Source organism: Falco peregrinus, chromosome 5 (assembly GCF_023634155.1).
Source record: "Falco peregrinus isolate bFalPer1 chromosome 5, bFalPer1.pri, whole genome shotgun sequence".
NCBI classification, from domain to species: domain Eukaryota; kingdom Metazoa; phylum Chordata; class Aves; order Falconiformes; family Falconidae; genus Falco; species Falco peregrinus.
Genome location: NC_073725.1, coordinates 69,038,469 through 69,057,002, shown reverse-complemented (window position 1 = coordinate 69,057,002; position 18,534 = coordinate 69,038,469). Strand labels below are relative to the sequence as shown.

Genomic DNA, 18,534 nt, shown 5'->3' with positions numbered 1-18,534 from the left:
GCATGATTTGGCCACGGTAAAAGAGAACCTCTGAATTTCCAGAATTCTATCTTTCTTTCTGTATGGAGGGCAATGGGGGAGAGCGTGTGGCTGCCTGGGGCACCCTGGCACCGGGTCCCCAGTCTCTGTCAGTGCTTGCTGCTCTGTGGGTAATGCCTGACCCAAGGAAAATGGGCCTGGGGTGACTGGGATGCAGGGATGGGATTTGGTCAGTCTGATTTGATCCCCTTGCCACCTCCAGCTGCTACCACCCCTCTGCTGGAAGGGCTGGGGATGAAGTGAGTCTGGGAAACTAACACCACAGGTGGAGAAGTGGAGCTGGGGGGTCCTGGGCAGCCATGCAGGGCAGTGGGCATGTTGCCACAAGTGCTTGTAAGTGGGGTGTGTGTGTGCATGGGGAGTCCAGGCAGCAGGTCTGCTGGGGGCAGGTTCCTGAGGGGCACGGTGGGGTTGCTTAGGAATATAAAGCTCCACGGATAGCAAAGGAATGAACCCGTGGCTGTGGCTTGGATGCATCAGGCTGCTGGGTACCTGTTCCAGGGCATGGGGAACCTCAGAAGCAATGGGGAAGCTGGCGTTGGAGGCAGCTTTGAGGCTCCTGTCTGGGGAGATGCAGAGCCAGGGAGGGCTCCAAGGTGGCCCAGCAGCTTGGCTGGCAGGCTGGCTCCCCGGCTCGGCTCTGCTGGCTTGTAGCTGGGAGGTGGCAGTAGCCGGAGCCTGGGAGCACTGGGCTGGCACTTCTGTGCCTCGGGTTTTTTGGTGTATTTTTTTTTTCTTGTTTTTTTTTTTTTTTTTAGGTTTTTTTTTTCCCTTTTCTCTCTCCACTGCATCGAGGACTGCCGCAGCCGTGGGCGGCAGAGGGAGGCCGGGCTGGCTGGGTCTGCGGGCCTACAGCTGCGGCGGGCCCTCCCCCAGCAGGGCCAGGCCTGGCCGGCTCCGCCGAGGCGGCGCGGGGCACCCCCGGATGGCGGCTAGGCCACGGCGAGTGCCGCAACACCCAGGCTCGCCCGGCGCCGCCGCCCTACCGGCCCGGTGGCGAGCGGGGTAGCGAGCAGGGCCTGGCCCAGCAGACCTCCGGCCCAGCCCTGCGCCGGCCGCCCCCTCGGCCCTCCCCGCCATGGGCGCCCCAGTCCGCCACCGTCCCATAATGCCCAGCGGTTCCGCCCCGCTCTGGGAACGCGCGTCCGAGCGCCTCCCCCCCCCACCGGTCAACCAAACTTGTGCTCCGGTTGGCCGCCGCGCCCCGCCCCGCCGGCCTGGGCCCGCCCCACCGCGCGCCGCGCTCTCCTATTGGCGCAGACGCCTGTCAGTCAGCACTTGTTTTCGGCGGCAGCGGGTTGGGTTGCGCCGGCTCGTCGCTGGCTCGGCGGGGCTGTGTGAGGAGGGAGCGGCGGGCGGCGCAGCCGGGCGAGGGCAGCGCGCTGAGGGGGGCGGCGGCGGCGCTAGGCCCGGCCGCAGGAGTCGGGGCCGAGGCCGGGGCCGGGCCGGGCCGGCGCCGCGGAGGGAGGGAGGGAGGGTGGGGTGGGGAGGGAAGGGGGGGCCGGGCCGGGCCGTGCTCCCGGCCGTGCGGAGGCCGGTGGTCGGTGCCGGGGGGGTGGGGGGTGGGCGGGGGCGTCCCGGCCGTGGCGCGACCATGACTTTGGAGTCCATGATGGCCTGTTGCCTGAGCGACGAGGTGAAGGAGTCGAAGCGCATCAACGCCGAGATCGAGAAGCAGCTGCGGAGGGACAAGCGCGACGCCCGCCGCGAGCTGAAGCTGCTGCTGCTGGGTGAGGAGCGCCGGGGCCCGGCCCGGCCCGCGGGGCCGCCGCTCACGCCGCGGGGCCTGGCCCGCCCGCCCTGCCCGGGGCCGGCGGCCGCCGCGGGGCTTGACAGGTCCGGGTGGCCGCGCCCGGGCGTGGTGGGGAAGCGGCGGGAGCCACCAGCGATCCCCGCCTCCGAGCCTGGCGGTCGGGGGGGCCTGCCGGGCCGGGCCGGCCGCCCCAGCGGCCGCCCTTTGTCTGGGTTTTACGGTGCGTTGGCTGTCAGAGCGGATTTTGACATAAGCAGGAACTGTGAAGCTGAAATTGCTGCCGCTTTATAAATGCGGGCACGCACACGCGCGTGAAAATCGTCTGGAGGAGACGCTTCCCCGGACGCGCTGGCTTTTGTCAGCCCGTGGGGATTCACGGGTGGAGTTGATGATTTTCGGTGTCGCCAGTGAACTTCTGGCCCTCGAGTGAACGTCTGTGGAAAACCCGACCTCCGGCTCCTCAGTTCCCCTTGCCCGGTCCTGGGAGGGCCGGCGGGGTCAGGAACTCTGTGTAGGGAATCCGAAGGGAGATGGAGCAGTAAGAACACACACGCCGTGTTTCTGAGGAGGAAATGGTTGTAGTTTTTCGCGTTACCCTCCGAGGTAGAGATCACCTGTGCAGCAATAAGGATGTAGGTGTTCAGATGGAAATGTAGTGGTGTTCTGTGGTTGTGCGGACAGATAATTATTCTGTGTTTAGATAAGGTTTATAGGAATGGGTAATCAGTTACAAGAGCAGCCAGCTAAGATTTTCAGGCATTTATATCCTTCTTCAGCAGGGAGTTTGACGTTCGTGTCCAGGTAGCCCTCAAATTTAAACTTAAGTTACAGTTTTTGTGGGTACTGTGATTTATTATTGCTTGTGTTTGTATCCTGTTTTGTGTCTTAAATACTGTGTCATCTCAAGTGGGAATTTGAAGCAGATCTGATGGACCAAGCTTATCCCTTGGGGTCTCTCGTTAGTTGGCAAGCCATTAAGGTACAGGTGAAAAATTAGGATGATCCTTGTGAAAACAAATGTAAAACTTCACACAAGGGAAGTGAGGCCGTGTCTGCCCAGTCCTTTGGAGGCCTCCAGTACTGGCATTGTTGCATAGTGGTAATTTTTAAGTGAGGGCCAGGGCTTTCCTTCTCACTGTGGATCCTTGGTGGTTAACATGTTGCTGTTCTTCAGGTGAAAGGTAGAATCGAGGGCTTGATGTTTGCACTTTTTGAAGGCACGGTGTCAGTTTCTGTAAGGCTTCCTGTAGATTGGGGAACTTGTCTCTCATGCTTCCCTAAAGCAGTCCCACAGAAGCAGCTGTTTCAAAATAGGTTGGCACTGTAGGATAGATCTGGGTTAAGAAGATCCCCCTGGATCTGAACATTTCACTTCAGAAATAATTCAAATTGCTGAAGAATCTTTTCTGCTTTTCTACAAGATACAGTTAAGTAAAATTCAGCATTAGATCTTTTTTTTTTTGTAAAAAAATCTATATAGGGTGGTTAATATTGGATAAGCAGCCTTCCTAGTTTTAGGATGTGTTTGCTGGATGCTGTTCACTGGATACAGCCAACCTTAAGTTGTGGCAGGTAACGTGTGTTCTCTCCTTGACGTTAGCTGCTGCTTGCAGGGATTTTTTCTGTCTTGCCTCTGTTATGTGGAGTTCTTACACTCACAAGCATTAGTGAGAGGGCTTTCCCAAATCTTGAAAAGAGTGCATGTGTGGAGGGAGTTTCTGCCTTGTAGAAGCTCTGCTAATTTTCTTGTCACTACCTCTAGTGACAGTTTGTTGAAGCCTGAAATGGAAAATTGGGGTGAAGAATAACAGTGCTAATCAATGGTGAACCTGATAATAAGAAACTTGATTTCAGGGTATTGGATATTGCCCACTGGTATAAGGTAGTCACTAATCTTTTTACTGGGTGGGGAGGAGGGCAAATATTTTATACAAAAATTACTTGTGATTAAGCATGGGATACTGTTGACTGAGTAGTGTATTTACAAGTGCCTGTCAGGTACTTGGGGGTCATTAGTAACTTATTGTAAACTCTGATGCTGTCACACGTTTACAGAGCAAATGGTGAATTCAGATAATCTCCTCCTTTCAATGTTGTCATATTAAAAAGAGGTTATTGTGCTCTTATAGATGCAGGACACCATACCCACCAGAGCTTATGATGTTCTGGAGTACTGCTGTTCTGTATTGTTGATGGCCTAGGTAAAAACAAGAGGTGTCTCTTTTTTTTTTTTTAAAAAAAAAAACCAAACCCAACCAACAAAACCAAACCAAAAAAACCCCAAACCAAAAAAGGGTGGTGATGGAGTGACAGGAGGAATCTGTGTTTGAGCTCTTAAGTTCTGAAATAAGTGAATAGCTGGTGCTGAGGTTTCTCTTATGTTTTCATTATTGGAATGCTTTGAAGCACCACTTTTTTTTTTTCCTTCTCAGTTTTGGTTACTGTGGTAAAAGACAAGGAAGTATTTCTTGCCACAGTGAGAGAAACCACAAAAGATTTCGGTTTCCAGTTTTCCCCCTCATTTATGGTTTAGCTTTCTGTTTGAGATGATTTGCTGCATATTAGTGGTGTTTATAACGTTAATTTCTAACTACACCGACACAATTTCTGTCAGTTCTTGGATATGGGGAGAGTGTTTATTTTAAACATGCTCCTTCTAGTTACATGCTTGCTGCTCTTGCTGCTTTTATTTGAGCGTATTTATTTGTTTGCCTTTTAGCCTGGTGCTATAAACATGAGTAATTGAGAATCTACATGTGAGTAGCAGTTGTGTATTGTGATGAAAGAGATCCTGTCTTAATATATCTATACCCTCCTGTGAGGAGTACCTGGTGGTTCCTATGGTGAAAGCCAGGGCTCTGCCAGCACGCTTATTTGTAACTGCAGATCAAAAGGATTTGTCACTTGGGTGATATATCTTAGTTTTTACTGTCGGTAGTCAAGTGAGCTGGGCCACTGTATTAAAAAGAGCTGTATTTTTTTTATTTTTACATATGTTCTGCTTGTTGATAGCAGATTTTAGAAGATTGAACAAAAGTACTCAACAGAAGCATCAATGGTATAGTATGCGCTTAGGCTGTTGCTTGTGGGGTGAAGTGGGGAGGTATGCTAATCACATGCAAGACTTGACCCATATTTTACCTTCACAAAAGGTACGGTGTACGTATAGAATGGAAGCTGCTGGGTACTTCCCATAATACCAGTTGAACTATGAATTTAACAAGGCAGTGGAACAGCATGGATACTTCGATGATGTTTTTCTCTCATGCTTACTGCGTTAATAAGTTTGAAAGTTCCCATGTCTTCTTATATCATCTGTTGCCCTTCATATGTTTAAATGATGCTTTTCTGGGGCTGTCAGTGTAGGAGTGGGAGGACCTGCCCGACGGACTGTGCAGGAAGCAGGCACTGAGAGGGCTGGACCGCTTCACGTGCTGTGTGAGTGTGAGAGGCATGGGTGTGAGTGTGCCTTGCCCTCCCAGCTGCCCTGAGACCTGCCTTCTCTGGGGCAGAAAACCTGTGTGATAAGGAACTGCTGGCCTTGCTGAGGAGCCTGCAGGGATCAAGGCAGAGCACAGATCCTACTCTGTTCTCCCCGTCAGTCGCTATTTTTAAGTCTATAATATCCAGAGGCTGCAAGTGATGTTAAGGTATCTTGCCACAAGGATGATTATCGTTTCAGTCCTTAAGAGCAATACATTACGTTGACACAGTCGTTTGGGGTACGAGGCAGATGTGCTGACTGGATTGTTCATGTCAGACGGATAAGCAGGTATTTCTTGAGCTCCATTCTCCTTTAAAGTTGATTATTCTGTTGTGCTCCGTTCTTTTTTATGAAAAGACACCTAGTCTGTAAGGTAAAGAGCGTTTTGTGCCAAAGCACACCGAAAGAAAATTCACTTCTTACTGTGCGAATGGGTTTCGCCGGCCAACTCACTGTCATCTCGGTTTGCAGTACCAACCTGAGAGCGCGTCCGGGCCCTTCCGACCGGTGCTGCGATTGTAGCATCTTGCGGAGTATCTGGGAATAGGTCAGGTGTGACGGACAAGGGCCTTTTGACGCAGAACATGTGGGAGTGGCTGTAATGTGAGATTTGGAATAAGTACCAGAGCTGCTTTTGAAGGCTGTTGTAAAGGACAAGATGTCTTCCATCTATGCTGTTAAGTTCGTAGTGGGGATGAGGAGGACCATCCAGACTGTCTTAATATTCTGGGAAGCGGCTAAAAAAGTGGTTGGAAGTAGCGTGTACTTGAGTATAGTGATAGAAACCTTGAGTTGTGATGTGACTGGTGTTAGCTTGCTTTCTTCCGTAGCAAGCCTTGCTTGTGATGGCTCCTAACTCTCTCTCTCTCACATTCTGTAGGCACTGGGGAGAGTGGAAAAAGCACGTTCATTAAGCAAATGCGTATAATTCATGGCTCAGGCTACTCTGAAGAGGACAAAAAAGGCTTCACCAAGCTGGTGTACCAAAACATCTTCACTGCCATGCAGTCTATGATCAGGGCCATGGAAACCCTGAAGATTCTGTACAAATATGAACAGAACAAGGTAAGTTTCTCACGGTTTTTGCATGTGTCTTTAGGCAATGGGGATTGTAGGGTTTGACTCCTAAGTTCCTGTTTGTGTCCTTCTGCATTGCAATCTCAACCTCCCTGAACTCTTTCCCATAAATGTGTCGTGCTTAAGGACCTCTTTTTATGACATTTTTATGATATCTGACTCCATTTACTTGATTGTGTTAAGGGATAGAACAACTTTCTCGGGACAGTTTGTGCCCTGGTCTGTGTAGCGGGTGGTGGGAGCAAGGAATTGGGATATGGTGTAGGAGAGATGTTCTTTTCAAGGATTCATTATAATTAAATGTGTTGGGCTTTTCGTTGCTATTCACGTTGGAACTTGAAGCTGACAAAAATACATGCAGGACTCAAAAGACACCTCTACTGGTAGTCATCTCTGTTACTGCAGTCAGCCGCTTTTTCTGATAGGTACTGACTGAAGGTACAAACCTTTCTTGAAGGGTTTTGGTCTCAGCCACAGAAATGTGATTTGAGCTGAAGTCTCACTTGCTGATTTTGGGTCCAGGAATATTTTTTTCAGCCAGAGCTGGTCTAAATTACTTTAGCTTTTTGGGGGGAGGATGGGGAGGGGGAGGGTGTGCCAGGAGATTTTTTTTTTATATATATATTTTTTTTTTTTTAGTGTGTTTTGCTTCTTTAGAGCTTAGTACCTACTATTTTTAAACGAAATTGTATTTTATTTGCTCTGTCATGCAGTGACTTGGAGCTGATTTTGAATAACTGTTCATAGGGACTGGATGATGCACCAGGAGTTCTTGAGTCTGAACACCTTTTTTACCTTCAGAGAGGTTCTGCAGTCTCCGTGATGAGAATAGGCAGGGTGTGAGGAAACTTGCCTTGCCTGTGCTTTACCTGGGCATTGGTGGTGGTGTTTTGATGGGTAGAATCTGCCAACTTGTACTTAAGAGAATATGTGCAGAACTTGGCTTTGGTTTTTATTTTTCCTGGTACAGGTGATATGGGCAAAAGCCCCTTCCTGCAGCAAGTGTACCAAAGATTTCAGAAAGCAGTTTGGTGTGGATAATAACCTCACAGATGCCACAGGCTGTTGTAATGACTGTAGTCCTTCCTTTGCTTGTCAGTTGTAGGGTGGTCACTTTTATTTTCTCTTTCAAAAGGGATCCTGATTGACGTACACTGAAACAATGTATCTATTATTATTCAAAATGTAGTTTAATTTAATTTTTTGGGGGGTAAGAAACCTGAGGTAGCAACTTGGTATCCAGCTGCAGTTTAACCTTCTCAGAACTTGGGCAGGCTGTGGTTCTTCACAGTGAATGCTCTGCCTTGCAAACCACTGTGTTTCAGGACACCTGGTGATCTCATGATGGGTGAAATCTGCAGCTGTTTGACAGCTCATTCTGTGAAGGAGCACATGATGCTTTGGTGGGAGAATTTTGGTGATGTCTGCTATGACTTAGATGTGTAGTCTACCCATTGTCCCTCTGGTCTTAGCAACCTGATCCACAACCAGCATATGGATCCTTGAAGTCATAATGTAAAGATTTAGTTCACCTGAGAATTTTTTGCCTGCTGGTGATTGTGCCCCCTGCTTCTGACCCCTCCCATCTTTTTTTTTTTTTCCTCTTCCCCCACCCCCCAATCTCCAGGCCAATGCAGTGCTGATCCGGGAAGTGGATGTAGAAAAGGTCATGACATTTGAGCAGCCATATGTAAGTGCAATTAAAACATTGTGGAACGACCCTGGAATACAAGAGTGTTATGACAGGAGAAGAGAATATCAGCTTTCTGACTCAGCTAAATAGTAAGTATATAATCACTGGCAGGCACCGGTACATGATAGCAATGGTCTAACAAATAATACCTGTCCATTTTTTTTATTGAAGTCTGGAGTTTGTTTCAAAGAGCAGGAACACTGCTGTAGATTTCACTGTGTAGTTTGTTTAAAGTACCTTTTATCTGTTTCATTGAGGCAGATGAGTCTTGCTAGTGTTTTGGACAAGCTGTACAGTCTGCTGGCTACATGTATTGGGATAAAAATTATAGGCATATGAGAAAGGCGCTTTGCTTCATCAGCCAGAAGGATCCTTCGGAAAAGTTAAGATGAAAGAGCTGTGGGAGCAGGCAACTGGTAACTTGTTTGAATCTGGCTCCAGAAAGGGAAGGAGCTTTGCTGGAGATGGGGGAAAGCTGTGTTTGTTTGGGGATAGATTTAGATCTGGAAATTCCTTACCATTTGCTACTTTTCATGAGGGTATGAGGTGTTCTGGTGGGACGATAAAGACACTTGTTCACCCATCTGCTTCTGGATATACCTGAGGCTAGAATCTCTGCCTTACGCCATCTATGTTGATCCTGGCTCTTAGGCAGCAGCAGTGTTGCTCGTTGTCTTCAGGTTTGCCCTTTGGCCTACAGGTGTACATGGATGAGTAACTTAATGGTTTTGTTATTAATAAAATCTAAGACTGGGAACATAGGTTCATCTATAAATAGAATCATGTCTCATCTGATGTTTTCTGAAATATAAGCATCCACTGTACTTGAACTTTCTTTGTAGTAAAGATTGTCTTCCACACTTACACAGACTTGATAAAGTTGTCCTTAATGTATCTGTTTATCTTCAAAAGGGGAGGGCTGGTGAATTACTGTTCCCGAAAGGTGTATTCTGTTATTTTTCCATGTCATATTTTAAACAGTTCAGGTGACTTCTGACTTTCTTCTTATGCTAGGGAAAGACTAAATGTAGCAGTGTTTAAATCTGTGTATTTATGTGCTGCAGCCTAAGGTATTTTTTTTTTTCCGTTGTGCTTCTTGTAGCTATCTTAGCGATGTGGATCGTATCGCTACCCCAGGATATCTACCAACTCAGCAAGATGTGCTACGGGTTAGAGTTCCTACAACCGGTATCATAGAGTACCCCTTTGACCTAGAGAATATTATCTTCAGGTATGCAAGGTGTATTCATGTTACAGCTGAACTGAGAGAGTGATGTGGTTTCAGGAAGGATGTGTTCTGCATTGCGTTATAATGTCCAGGTGCTTCCTTGAGAGGCTTGAGTGGGGCTGTATGTCCTGTGACGTTATGAAGTATCTGCTGACAGGCGCTCCTGTCACGTGGATGGTGTAACATGTTACTCTGATTAAGGGAGAACTCCAAGCTGAAGCACTGATTGTCAGAAAACAACGTGCTTTTGAATCAGTGACACTTAAAGCCCAAGAAACCATCTTGCAGGAAGTGGTGACTAGTGTCTTTCCCAGGAAGGATCGTGCTGCTGGCATCTGAGGCTGAAGTGGTGGCTTGTGAGGCAACTGAGTGACCTGTTGGTAGCTTAAGCCACCAAAGGGGAGAGGGGGAAGCTCGGTCTGGGCAGTGCTTGACATGAATGTATTTCTATTTAAGAATTTAACAAAGCTCAAGCCGCTTTGACCATTTATTTCTCCTTCAGGAGACCCACTTTTTGTGCAGGAACATTTCCTTGCGTGTGGTACCTATAATCTCCCTTCAAAGGTGGTTTGCTGTGCCTGCCTTGTGCTCTCAGGATGACACCAAAAGTGGCTGCCTATGCTGCTGCAGCAGCAGATGGTATTTGGAGGCTTAAGCCAGCAATGGAGCGTGGCATAAAGGGCACAATGACATGCCTGTCTACTGCAAAGCAATTTTCTCCCTACCTCTCTGGTACTTAGGTGCTCCCTCCCCTTCTTTACCACTGTTGGCATTACAAGAGAGGGATAAAGAAGCCTGCATCATCTCTCTTAAACTGTTTAGTAACAGAAAGTTACTCTTTCTGGTTTGCTGACCTGTGAAATAGGTGTGGGTTTTTTTAAAAGATGGACCCACTTGTGTTGTGCTTTAGGCGAGTGACAAAATGATTTTAGCGTTGCTGCACAGGTGGGACTTGAAACTGAGGAGCTGAAGTGTGTAACTGTTAAACAGCACATTCTAAGAGAAGTTTAATAACTAAAGAAAGCCCTCTGTGTGAGGGAAGTTTTGAGGCAAGCAGGTGCTTTAATAAAAAATAAAATCAGCTTGCTCATTTGACAGAGTAGAGTTTTGAAGGACTTGTCTTTTCAGACTCAGAACTGTTACTTAGCAAACCGGAGCAGAATGCAACTAAAAATAGTAATGCTGATATTTGGGATTTGGATCTGGATCACTTGCCTGTGGCCATCCTTCCCAGTATTCTGGAGCGGGATATTGCATAAACTTGATGGTTTTGTTAGCAAGCACGTTTTATTACATCCCTGTGCCAGGTTCACTTGGATGGTAAAGAGCCACGTTCGTTCTTGTCGTGTGCTGATCCTTTGCATTCAGATAGAGAGCTGCAGCTACTTCTGTGATCCTGTATGTATTTCTCTTCCTTAGAATGGTGGATGTTGGAGGTCAAAGATCAGAACGAAGGAAGTGGATCCATTGCTTTGAAAATGTGACTTCCATCATGTTTTTAGTAGCACTTAGTGAATATGACCAAGTTCTGGTGGAGTCTGATAATGAGGTAAGCCAAAGAATGGGAACTCTGCAGGAGGGTGGAAGGAAAGGAGGAATGTCTTTCTAGCTTCTTGGAGGTTGGTACCAAAGTACTTGGTGCCAAGTTGGATTAGCAAGTATTGTTGGTTTTGGCCTTCGGTTCTTCCTATTGCAAAGGGAACATGAGCCTTAATGGGTCATGATGTCCCTGAGAATGGAAAATGCAGAGTGCATCCAAATTATCTGTACTTCTCAAGTAATACTGAAATACTCTGAAATTGCTTAGTTCTGCGTGCCTTGCGAGGTACTGTGCAATGTGAAGGCATGCTCTTCAAAATTGCCCATTCCTCTTTTCTGCACTGAATTAACTTTGTACTGTGAATGCTGTCTTGTTAGATAGCGACTGATCTATTTGAAGGTGCAATACTGAATTTTTGCACTCGCTAATGGGTTAAAAAAATGCCATTTGGTAACAGTAGTTTTTCCTTTTCTACTAGACAAAACATGAAGTATCGTGGCTAGTCTTCTCACTGTGACTGTCAAAGCATAAAATGACTTTAAAGCCTTTTGATATCAATAGCTTCCAATCAAATGAATCTTTTGAGTCCATCAGATTTTGCATTTCCTTTCCATTTACCAGCACAGCTTGAGCCAGAACTTACCTGGGGCCCAAAATATTCTGTGTACGGTATCTGAGATGCTGTATCGATACAGATCCGAGGATGTGTGCGGGTAGCCGAAAGGCATCTTAGTGCTCATTTGTGAAAACAAGGCTTTCTTTTTCTTATTTCAGAACCGGATGGAAGAGAGTAAAGCTCTCTTTCGAACCATTATCACTTATCCATGGTTCCAAAACTCTTCTGTTATCCTCTTTCTCAACAAGAAAGATCTGTTGGAAGACAAGATCCTATATTCCCACCTTGTTGACTATTTCCCAGAGTTTGATGGTGAGTGGTTTTTAAGGAGGAACACTTGTGTATCTAGAAGGAGGGCTAGAGGTGGTTTGGTTTGAATTTTTTTTGCTTTTTGAAGAAGACTATGATTTAGAGATGGGGAGAACATCTTAATTTGAGAAGAAATACCTACAAAAATGAGAAAATGCCACAAAAAATGTGTTAATCATATGTAGGTAACTGGAATCTGATCAGGTGATCTAATAATGAACCTCTCCTAGATGAGGAATTACACACGCACGCACACACACACACCCCTTAAATATGCACTTCGAAGTATTAAATAACGGATGTCTTAATTTCCCTACCTGTATGCTTGTGCGTAAAACCCGTTTCATAAACATGTGACAATTTGCCGATATACTGGGCATTTTAACCCTCCAGTGAAGAGGTGACTTGAGTCCTTGTTTTGAGAAATCAACTGGTCAAATACCCAAGCGGTTCAAATGATGGCATTGGAAAATTTCAGGTAGCGTGAAATTCTTATTAGCGTGCCATTTGCAGCTGTGGAAAACGAATACGCGTGTGAAACAGAGAAATCCCCGTCTGAAACAAAATTCCTTAGCCAAAATAGCATTTCAGGCTCTTCAGTTGAGTGCATTTAAAGTTGGCTGGTAACACATCTCTACACTGCTGAAAATAAATAAAAGTAGTGACGAATGAGACCAGGCAACGCACTTCTTGCCATACTGTCATGTATTAACTGTCATTATGTGCTTTAAAAATACAAGGTAAGGGAAGAATTGCCATTTTGCAAAAAGCTTTCGTCTTTTTAAACGACTAATGAAATTGCTCCTTATTAGTTGTCCTCCTGCTTCTGGCGTTCCATGCCCCCTGCTGTCTGAAAGCACAGACACTCTGGAATTGTCAGTGCTGGAAAACAACCCGTTTTTACAGCAGGCTGGGAATGGCTGGTGAGCTTATCTGTTAAGTAGTGCCTACTTCTAACATAACTAACAGCTGGAGAGGAGATGGCAACATCAGGAAACGTCATATACTTTCAGTTTGTTGGGATCAGTGTTTACTGTAGCTCCTCCAGGGATGCTGCACTGCTTGGGAGTGGGAGGGAGCCCATCAGACCACCTCTCAAGAGATGGTCCTTGCTGTGGAGAGCGTGGCAATGCCAATACTGTAAAAGAAAATCAGTGGGTAGCTTTTTTCTGAGGAGTTGTCAGCAATATGAAGTAAATACTGGCAAAAATTCCAGTTTTTAGCTCCTGTGAGTTGACCAGCCAGTTAGGACAGGCTGCAGTTTGGACTGAAGATGCCCCTTGTTTGCAGAGTGTATGCTTGTATCCTTCAAGACGTAACATCTATCTATATATTAGGAAGAAATGTATATCCCCTCTCCAGAGGAGAGCGTTGCATTATGTATATCCAGCATCTGTCACTGTTACTGGGTGAACACAGCGCATACAGGGTTATTCCAAATGCTGTATTTCAGAGCATGGTCTGAAACAACGCCTTGGTGTCTGCCAAAACCCTCAGCCTTGGAAAACTGCTTTTTGTAGGTTATGGTGAGATAACTGAAAAGCATAAGACAGTTCAGCTCCTGGGACTTCTGTGCAATAAATGATCTTAATTTCTTCTTTATAGCTCTGTAACGCGTAAGAGAAAGTATGCTAGCAATTAGTCTGATGGCTCAAACCAGGGGATGCACTTAGAAACCAGTTAATGTATTTATTCTTTGTTTGCTGCAGGCCCACAGAGGGATGCACAGGCAGCCCGTGAGTTCATTCTCAAGATGTTTGTGGATTTAAATCCTGACAGCGATAAAATCATCTATTCTCACTTCACATGTGCCACAGACACAGAAAACATCCGTTTCGTCTTTGCAGCTGTCAAGGACACCATCCTACAGCTCAACCTGAAGGAGTATAACCTGGTTTGACCTGCTCTGCTCTTGGCCCCTTGAGAGGCTTCATTGTGAAGAAAAGACAAAAAAAGAAATTTTAAATATGACAGGAAAAAAAGTTTTAATTTTTGATGATGTAATGATTGCAAATTGTCTGATCTGTGGAGTGGCAAGTGCTCAGTGTTATCCTGGAGTCTCATGTCTCTGTCCACAGAGTAGTTGATTTCATATTTTTAACAGATTGCTTTTATTTCACAGTTAACGGGGATATGCCTCATTTCTTCAGCACCTTGCTTACTTCTTAATTTTTGCCAAACAGCTAAGGCAGTCTCATCTTGAGCTTTCCTTTGTTGCTTAGCCACTTTTTTTTTTTCCCCCTTTTTGTTCCCATGGTATATATATAGAAAAAAAATAACTTTCCAGCTGAGATAGTGAATTCACTGGACTGTGGGAGTGCAGAATGCTACTGGTCCCTTTGCCTTGTGCTATAGGGTGCCTCTGGTGTAATTTGCTAATTCTGCTTGTCTTCCCCGCCCCACCCCCCAGCACCCCCTTCTTTCCCTTCCCTTCCCCAGGACACGCTCCATGGTTCACTGTGATGAAATGTTGGGGAGGAGCGATTGCTCTCCAACTCGTGCAAAAAAAAGAAAAAGGCATAACAAAAAAAGAAGCCATCACTTTTCCATTCTTTATATGTTCTAGTTCTGAGTTATTTTTTCTTATCAATTATAAAAGGTATGGAGACTGTGATTATTTTTTTTTTTAAATTATTGATGTTCTATACATAGTTTGCTACATGTTGCTGTATTTTGTTCATGGACTACAAATGATGGAAGCTCTTGGAGCAATAGCTGCTGAGCCTGGGGAAGTGCCTGACTGTAATTGTTCTTTTTTATTTTATTTTGTTTTTATTTTTTTCACACACATACACACATCCCCGCCCACACCACAAGCGCATGTGTGCGTGCGCACAAGGCTTAATTTGCAGAATGAAACTTAATGTTTTGTTGAGTAGAGGATATGACATCAAGTGAGCAACTTCTCTATGCAGCAGATATCAAAAGCACACTGAGTAATTGTGGCATTTAAACATCAGACTTTGGCTGGATTGAAAAATCTTAGTCTTGTGCCACCCTCTAGTTCTTTTCTTGCTGCTAGTAGCAAACAAGCCTTGTTTATTTCTTTTTGTGCCAGTGTGTTGAATGACTTCGTAAGAATTCCTCGGTCTTGTCCGGCTTGCAGGTTTTTAGAAAGGACCAGAGTTGGTGGGTGACAGACTTTGAGACATAGGTAGGATTCTTACTTGAAAAGATTGAGGATAGCTCTTGGAGGGAGCAGCGGTTCTCTCTCCCTCTCCTGTTCATGCATTCCCCTGAGGCACATGCTGCTGTGTTTCTCTTTAGAGGAGCGTGGATCCTCTTTGGAAGACTTGCACACATACTTGCTCCAGGGTGCACGTGATAATCGAGTTACAGTAGTCATGGCTGGAGCACGCGGCTGCTGTGGAATCCAGAAAGCCCTGCTGTGGTCGCACTTCTGTCTAGCGGGAGAGTAGAGGCAGAGGCAGCAGGGTTTGCTGGTGCAGGTGGAAGGTAGAGTGGAAGTAGTTCTGGATTCTAGGTGCCAAATGAAACTCCACAAAGCAGAAGGATGTGAAGCCTTTGCACGTTAAGAGAGCTTTTTCCAGGAGCTGAGGCAAGTGAACAAATGTGCCGAAGACCTGTTGCTGGCCTGGAAGATAACTGCCGTGGCGAGGCAAGGAGTGAGTAGGAAACAGGGAAATCTGACCCACCTCTGGACGTGTGTCGTTTGGCCATCACTAATGCTTCTGTTTCAATTCCAACAAGCAGCATTGGGTCCAAATTCTCTGGATCGACCAGATTGCCCCCTTGAAGGCTAGCAGGCTGCCAGTAGATAAAAGACGAAACGAGCTGCACTGTTGAAGGGGGCTGTTGATATTTTGTCTCTTTTGTAGACAGAGCACTACATCAGTGTTTTGCACAACATGTAAGAGTAAATCTTAACTGTCTGAGATGCTTAAGATGCTTTGATCTAGAACACTAAAATATGGAGGGACATAATTTTGAGGAATTCTGTTTATAGGTCCCTCTTGTTTTCCAGAAGAGCTGAGGGAAGCCTCTGTATGTCTCAGAGCACTACAGAAGAAAGCAAGCTCTGCTGAGAGCGATTAGAGAGCTCAAGCTGGAACAGTAGCCATGGGACCAACAGTTGAAGAGCCAGTTACGGCTGAGTGGCGATGCTGAGGGAAACAGCGTCTCTTTAGATTAGCCATGCTCTGGACTGCATTTAACACTTGGGAGGAATGAGAGGGATTCCCATGTGTCAGACAGCTTTGCATCAGTTTTACTGCTTTTTTTTTTTTTGTCTTTATGCCAAAATGATCCATTTTGTAGAAACTGTCCTATAAAGAGGAATTTATAATCATCTTCGTGTATTCTAAGGGCTGTTCATCTGAAGCAGATGGCAGCACCAGCCTCTTCCGCTTCTGTGATCCTCTTGTAAATGGTTCACACTACAACTATTGCCAGCAATGAACCTGGCGCTGAGATATACAAGTTCTTGGAAATAACTTCCCAGAAGGTTGTTTGGTTGTTTTTTTTTTATTTCCAAGGTGAATGATGGTGGTACTTCCACTTGAATCAGAAACTTTGTTTTGTTTTGTATCCTCCCCTTCTTTAAGAGCTGCTGCCCTGGCACAGGAGGAGGGATCTTGGCTTCTTTCTCCTGCAGATCGGACCCACGTTGTTGTGCGGGACTGTGGGCACGAGGGTTTAGGCATGTGCTCTACCTTCCTGAGCAACTTTGGTGTAGCTGTTGGGCTAAGAACTGACTTGGTGTGACGGTCGTGGTGAAGGGGAGAACGTTACACGATGGCTGTCTCGTGAGTTCCTGAAACCTCATTCTGAGTTAGGGGAGGAATGGGTCAGACTTGTACACGTAACCTGGAATTGTCTGTGGACTATATTATGTGTGAGAAGATAACCAGTGTTAGCACGTGCTTTTCTTAGCAAGCAGTAGCTTGTGTGCCTCCAGCTTGGCCAGCGAAGCATTCCTGCAGAACTGGTTCATGTCTCTTGTTGGCTGGCCCTTTGGCAGATACCTGCCCTAGCAAAAGTGCCAAACCTTAAACCAAATTTGCCTATATAATCTTTTCTGAAAGTGAGGCTGGTCAGAATTTTCTGCAGGTTGAGACAACAGATTGACCTTCAGAAAAGAGGTGGAATTGGGTTCTTGGAGAGAATCTAGAACCTCAAAGTCTGAGGAAGTGGTCTCTTGGCTAACCTCTGCTCCTTGTGCACTTTTTATCTTTGCTCTGCTGAAGAAACCAACATCCTTTGAACCAGTTTGAAACTTGAAAGTCAGTGAGGAGAGGACCATTCCATTTCTTTGCACCATTCTGTGTGGATTGGCTGCCTGGTGAGCAACAGCCCCTTCCTGCTTCAGCGTGTCAGATAGCTCCTGCCCCTTCTGCCTGTCTCCCCTTCTCCTGGAGTTGGATTCTTTGGTCTCTTGTTGTTGCTTCCTAGCAATGTTGGCCTTGCGTTCAACTATGGGTTTTCTTCATGTGTTTTATTGGTTTAAAAAAAAAAAAAAGTAAAAAAAAAAAAAAGTACTTCCGGAGTGTGCTGACCATTGTATTGTACTGTACAGAGCCCAGGTTGTTAGAGTCCAGCAGAGATAAAGTGTGTTATGCAGCACCCAGTTTTTTAAGAGTATGGTTTGTGCCAATGCCCCTTCTTTAGTAGTGCCAGAGACTCTTTACAAGTGCCAATGTGGTGGAAATTATTTGGTTATACTTGTATATTATAGGATCCTGATTTAAGACAATTTAAACATCCTATTTAAAAAGATACTATATAAAATGCTGTTTTTAAACCTTGTCATTTGCAATGCATGTATTGTTGTGCGTGTTGGGGTGGGGGGAGGGAAGAGGGTAGGGTAAAGGAGTTTCTGAATAAGATGCCCAGTGTCAGGATCTATTCAGGCTCCAAACTGTCTCATTCCAGTCCAGGGGTGTGATTGTTTCTTGGAATGATCCCACTCTGACTGCTGGGCAACAACCCTTATTACAGAAATATCTGATGGAAATTGATTTTCATATCTTTCTCCTAAAATAAATTCTCTGTTTGAAATTGGAATAAATTTTGTTCCTAAAAGCCGTGGTGATCATGCATGTGTTTCTTCACTCCTGTCCCTCCTCTCCCCATCCTGGCTGGCTTAACAGTACCTCGTGGGACCTGCGTATGGTGGAAGCACTCTCTGCCCTCCCAGCTGTTGTCCCTGCTCGGAAAATTCAGATTCTGAGGCACAGAAACCAAATGTGGTTTGGTAAATATAAGGTACAATATGCAATAACTATATATAACACACCGCAGTAATAATTCCGAAGCGTTGAATGGTGGCTGGCTGGGGTTTTAGGCTGTGGGGATGCAATGGTGGCATCTTGACTTAAAATTTTACAGGATTTTTGAGGAGAATTGCGAAGTGAAGTTGTCGATACCGCCTGCTGCCTCTGGCTGTAGTGTCAGTCCATTTTCGGGCACGTTTCTTGCCGGGTGTACATTGCCGGTAACAGAAACGGTGAGCACAGACCTGCTTCCAGTCTTGGGTGTTAGCAACACGGGCTGCTTGAATTTATCCCTTTCGGAGTCCAGGGATGGATGATTGTGAAAGGGATTTCCTGAGATGGACTTCCTAGGATTTAACTCTCCTTCCCTAGGATTGTTCGCCAGGAATTTCAGATGAAATCAGCTGGGAGAGGGTAGAGTTGGCTGGTGTCCTCTGTCAGCTTTCCTGCATTTCCAGGGTGTTCTGCTCCCTGGGGCATCATTCCATGCGCAGGTGGAGCTGCAGGGACAGGACAGCCCGAGGTGCTGTTTGGCTTGAACCAGGAAGGTCATTCCATGATG

At 46.0% G+C, this 18,534-nt stretch overlaps 1 protein-coding gene across 1 annotated transcript; it reads left to right on the top strand.

The window, feature by feature from the left end:
* The first annotated feature begins 1,579 nt into the window (after positions 1–1,579).
* GNA11 (G protein subunit alpha 11) lies at positions 1,580–17,784 on the top strand. The gene is made up of 7 exons (XM_055805639.1): positions 1,580–1,769; positions 6,157–6,341; positions 7,981–8,135; positions 9,149–9,277; positions 10,694–10,823; positions 11,589–11,742; positions 13,449–17,784. Exons 1-7 carry the CDS (start codon positions 1,634–1,636, stop codon positions 13,637–13,639), a joined length of 1,080 nt encoding a protein of 359 aa, XP_055661614.1. The 5' UTR covers positions 1,580–1,633; the 3' UTR covers positions 13,640–17,784.
* The last annotated feature ends 750 nt before the right edge of the window (positions 17,785–18,534 follow it).

Excerpts from the sequence above, each read along its gene's own strand:
- GNA11 (XM_055805639.1), top strand. The coding sequence starts at position 1,634 with ATGACTTTGGAGTCCATGATGGCCTGTTGCCTGAGCGACGAGGTGAAG. Across the intron at positions 8,136-9,148 it reads CTTTCTGACTCAGCTAAATA|CTATCTTAGCGATGTGGATC; the intron begins GTAAGTATATAA and ends TGCTTCTTGTAG. Across the intron at positions 9,278-10,693 it reads CTAGAGAATATTATCTTCAG|AATGGTGGATGTTGGAGGTC; the intron begins GTATGCAAGGTG and ends TCTCTTCCTTAG.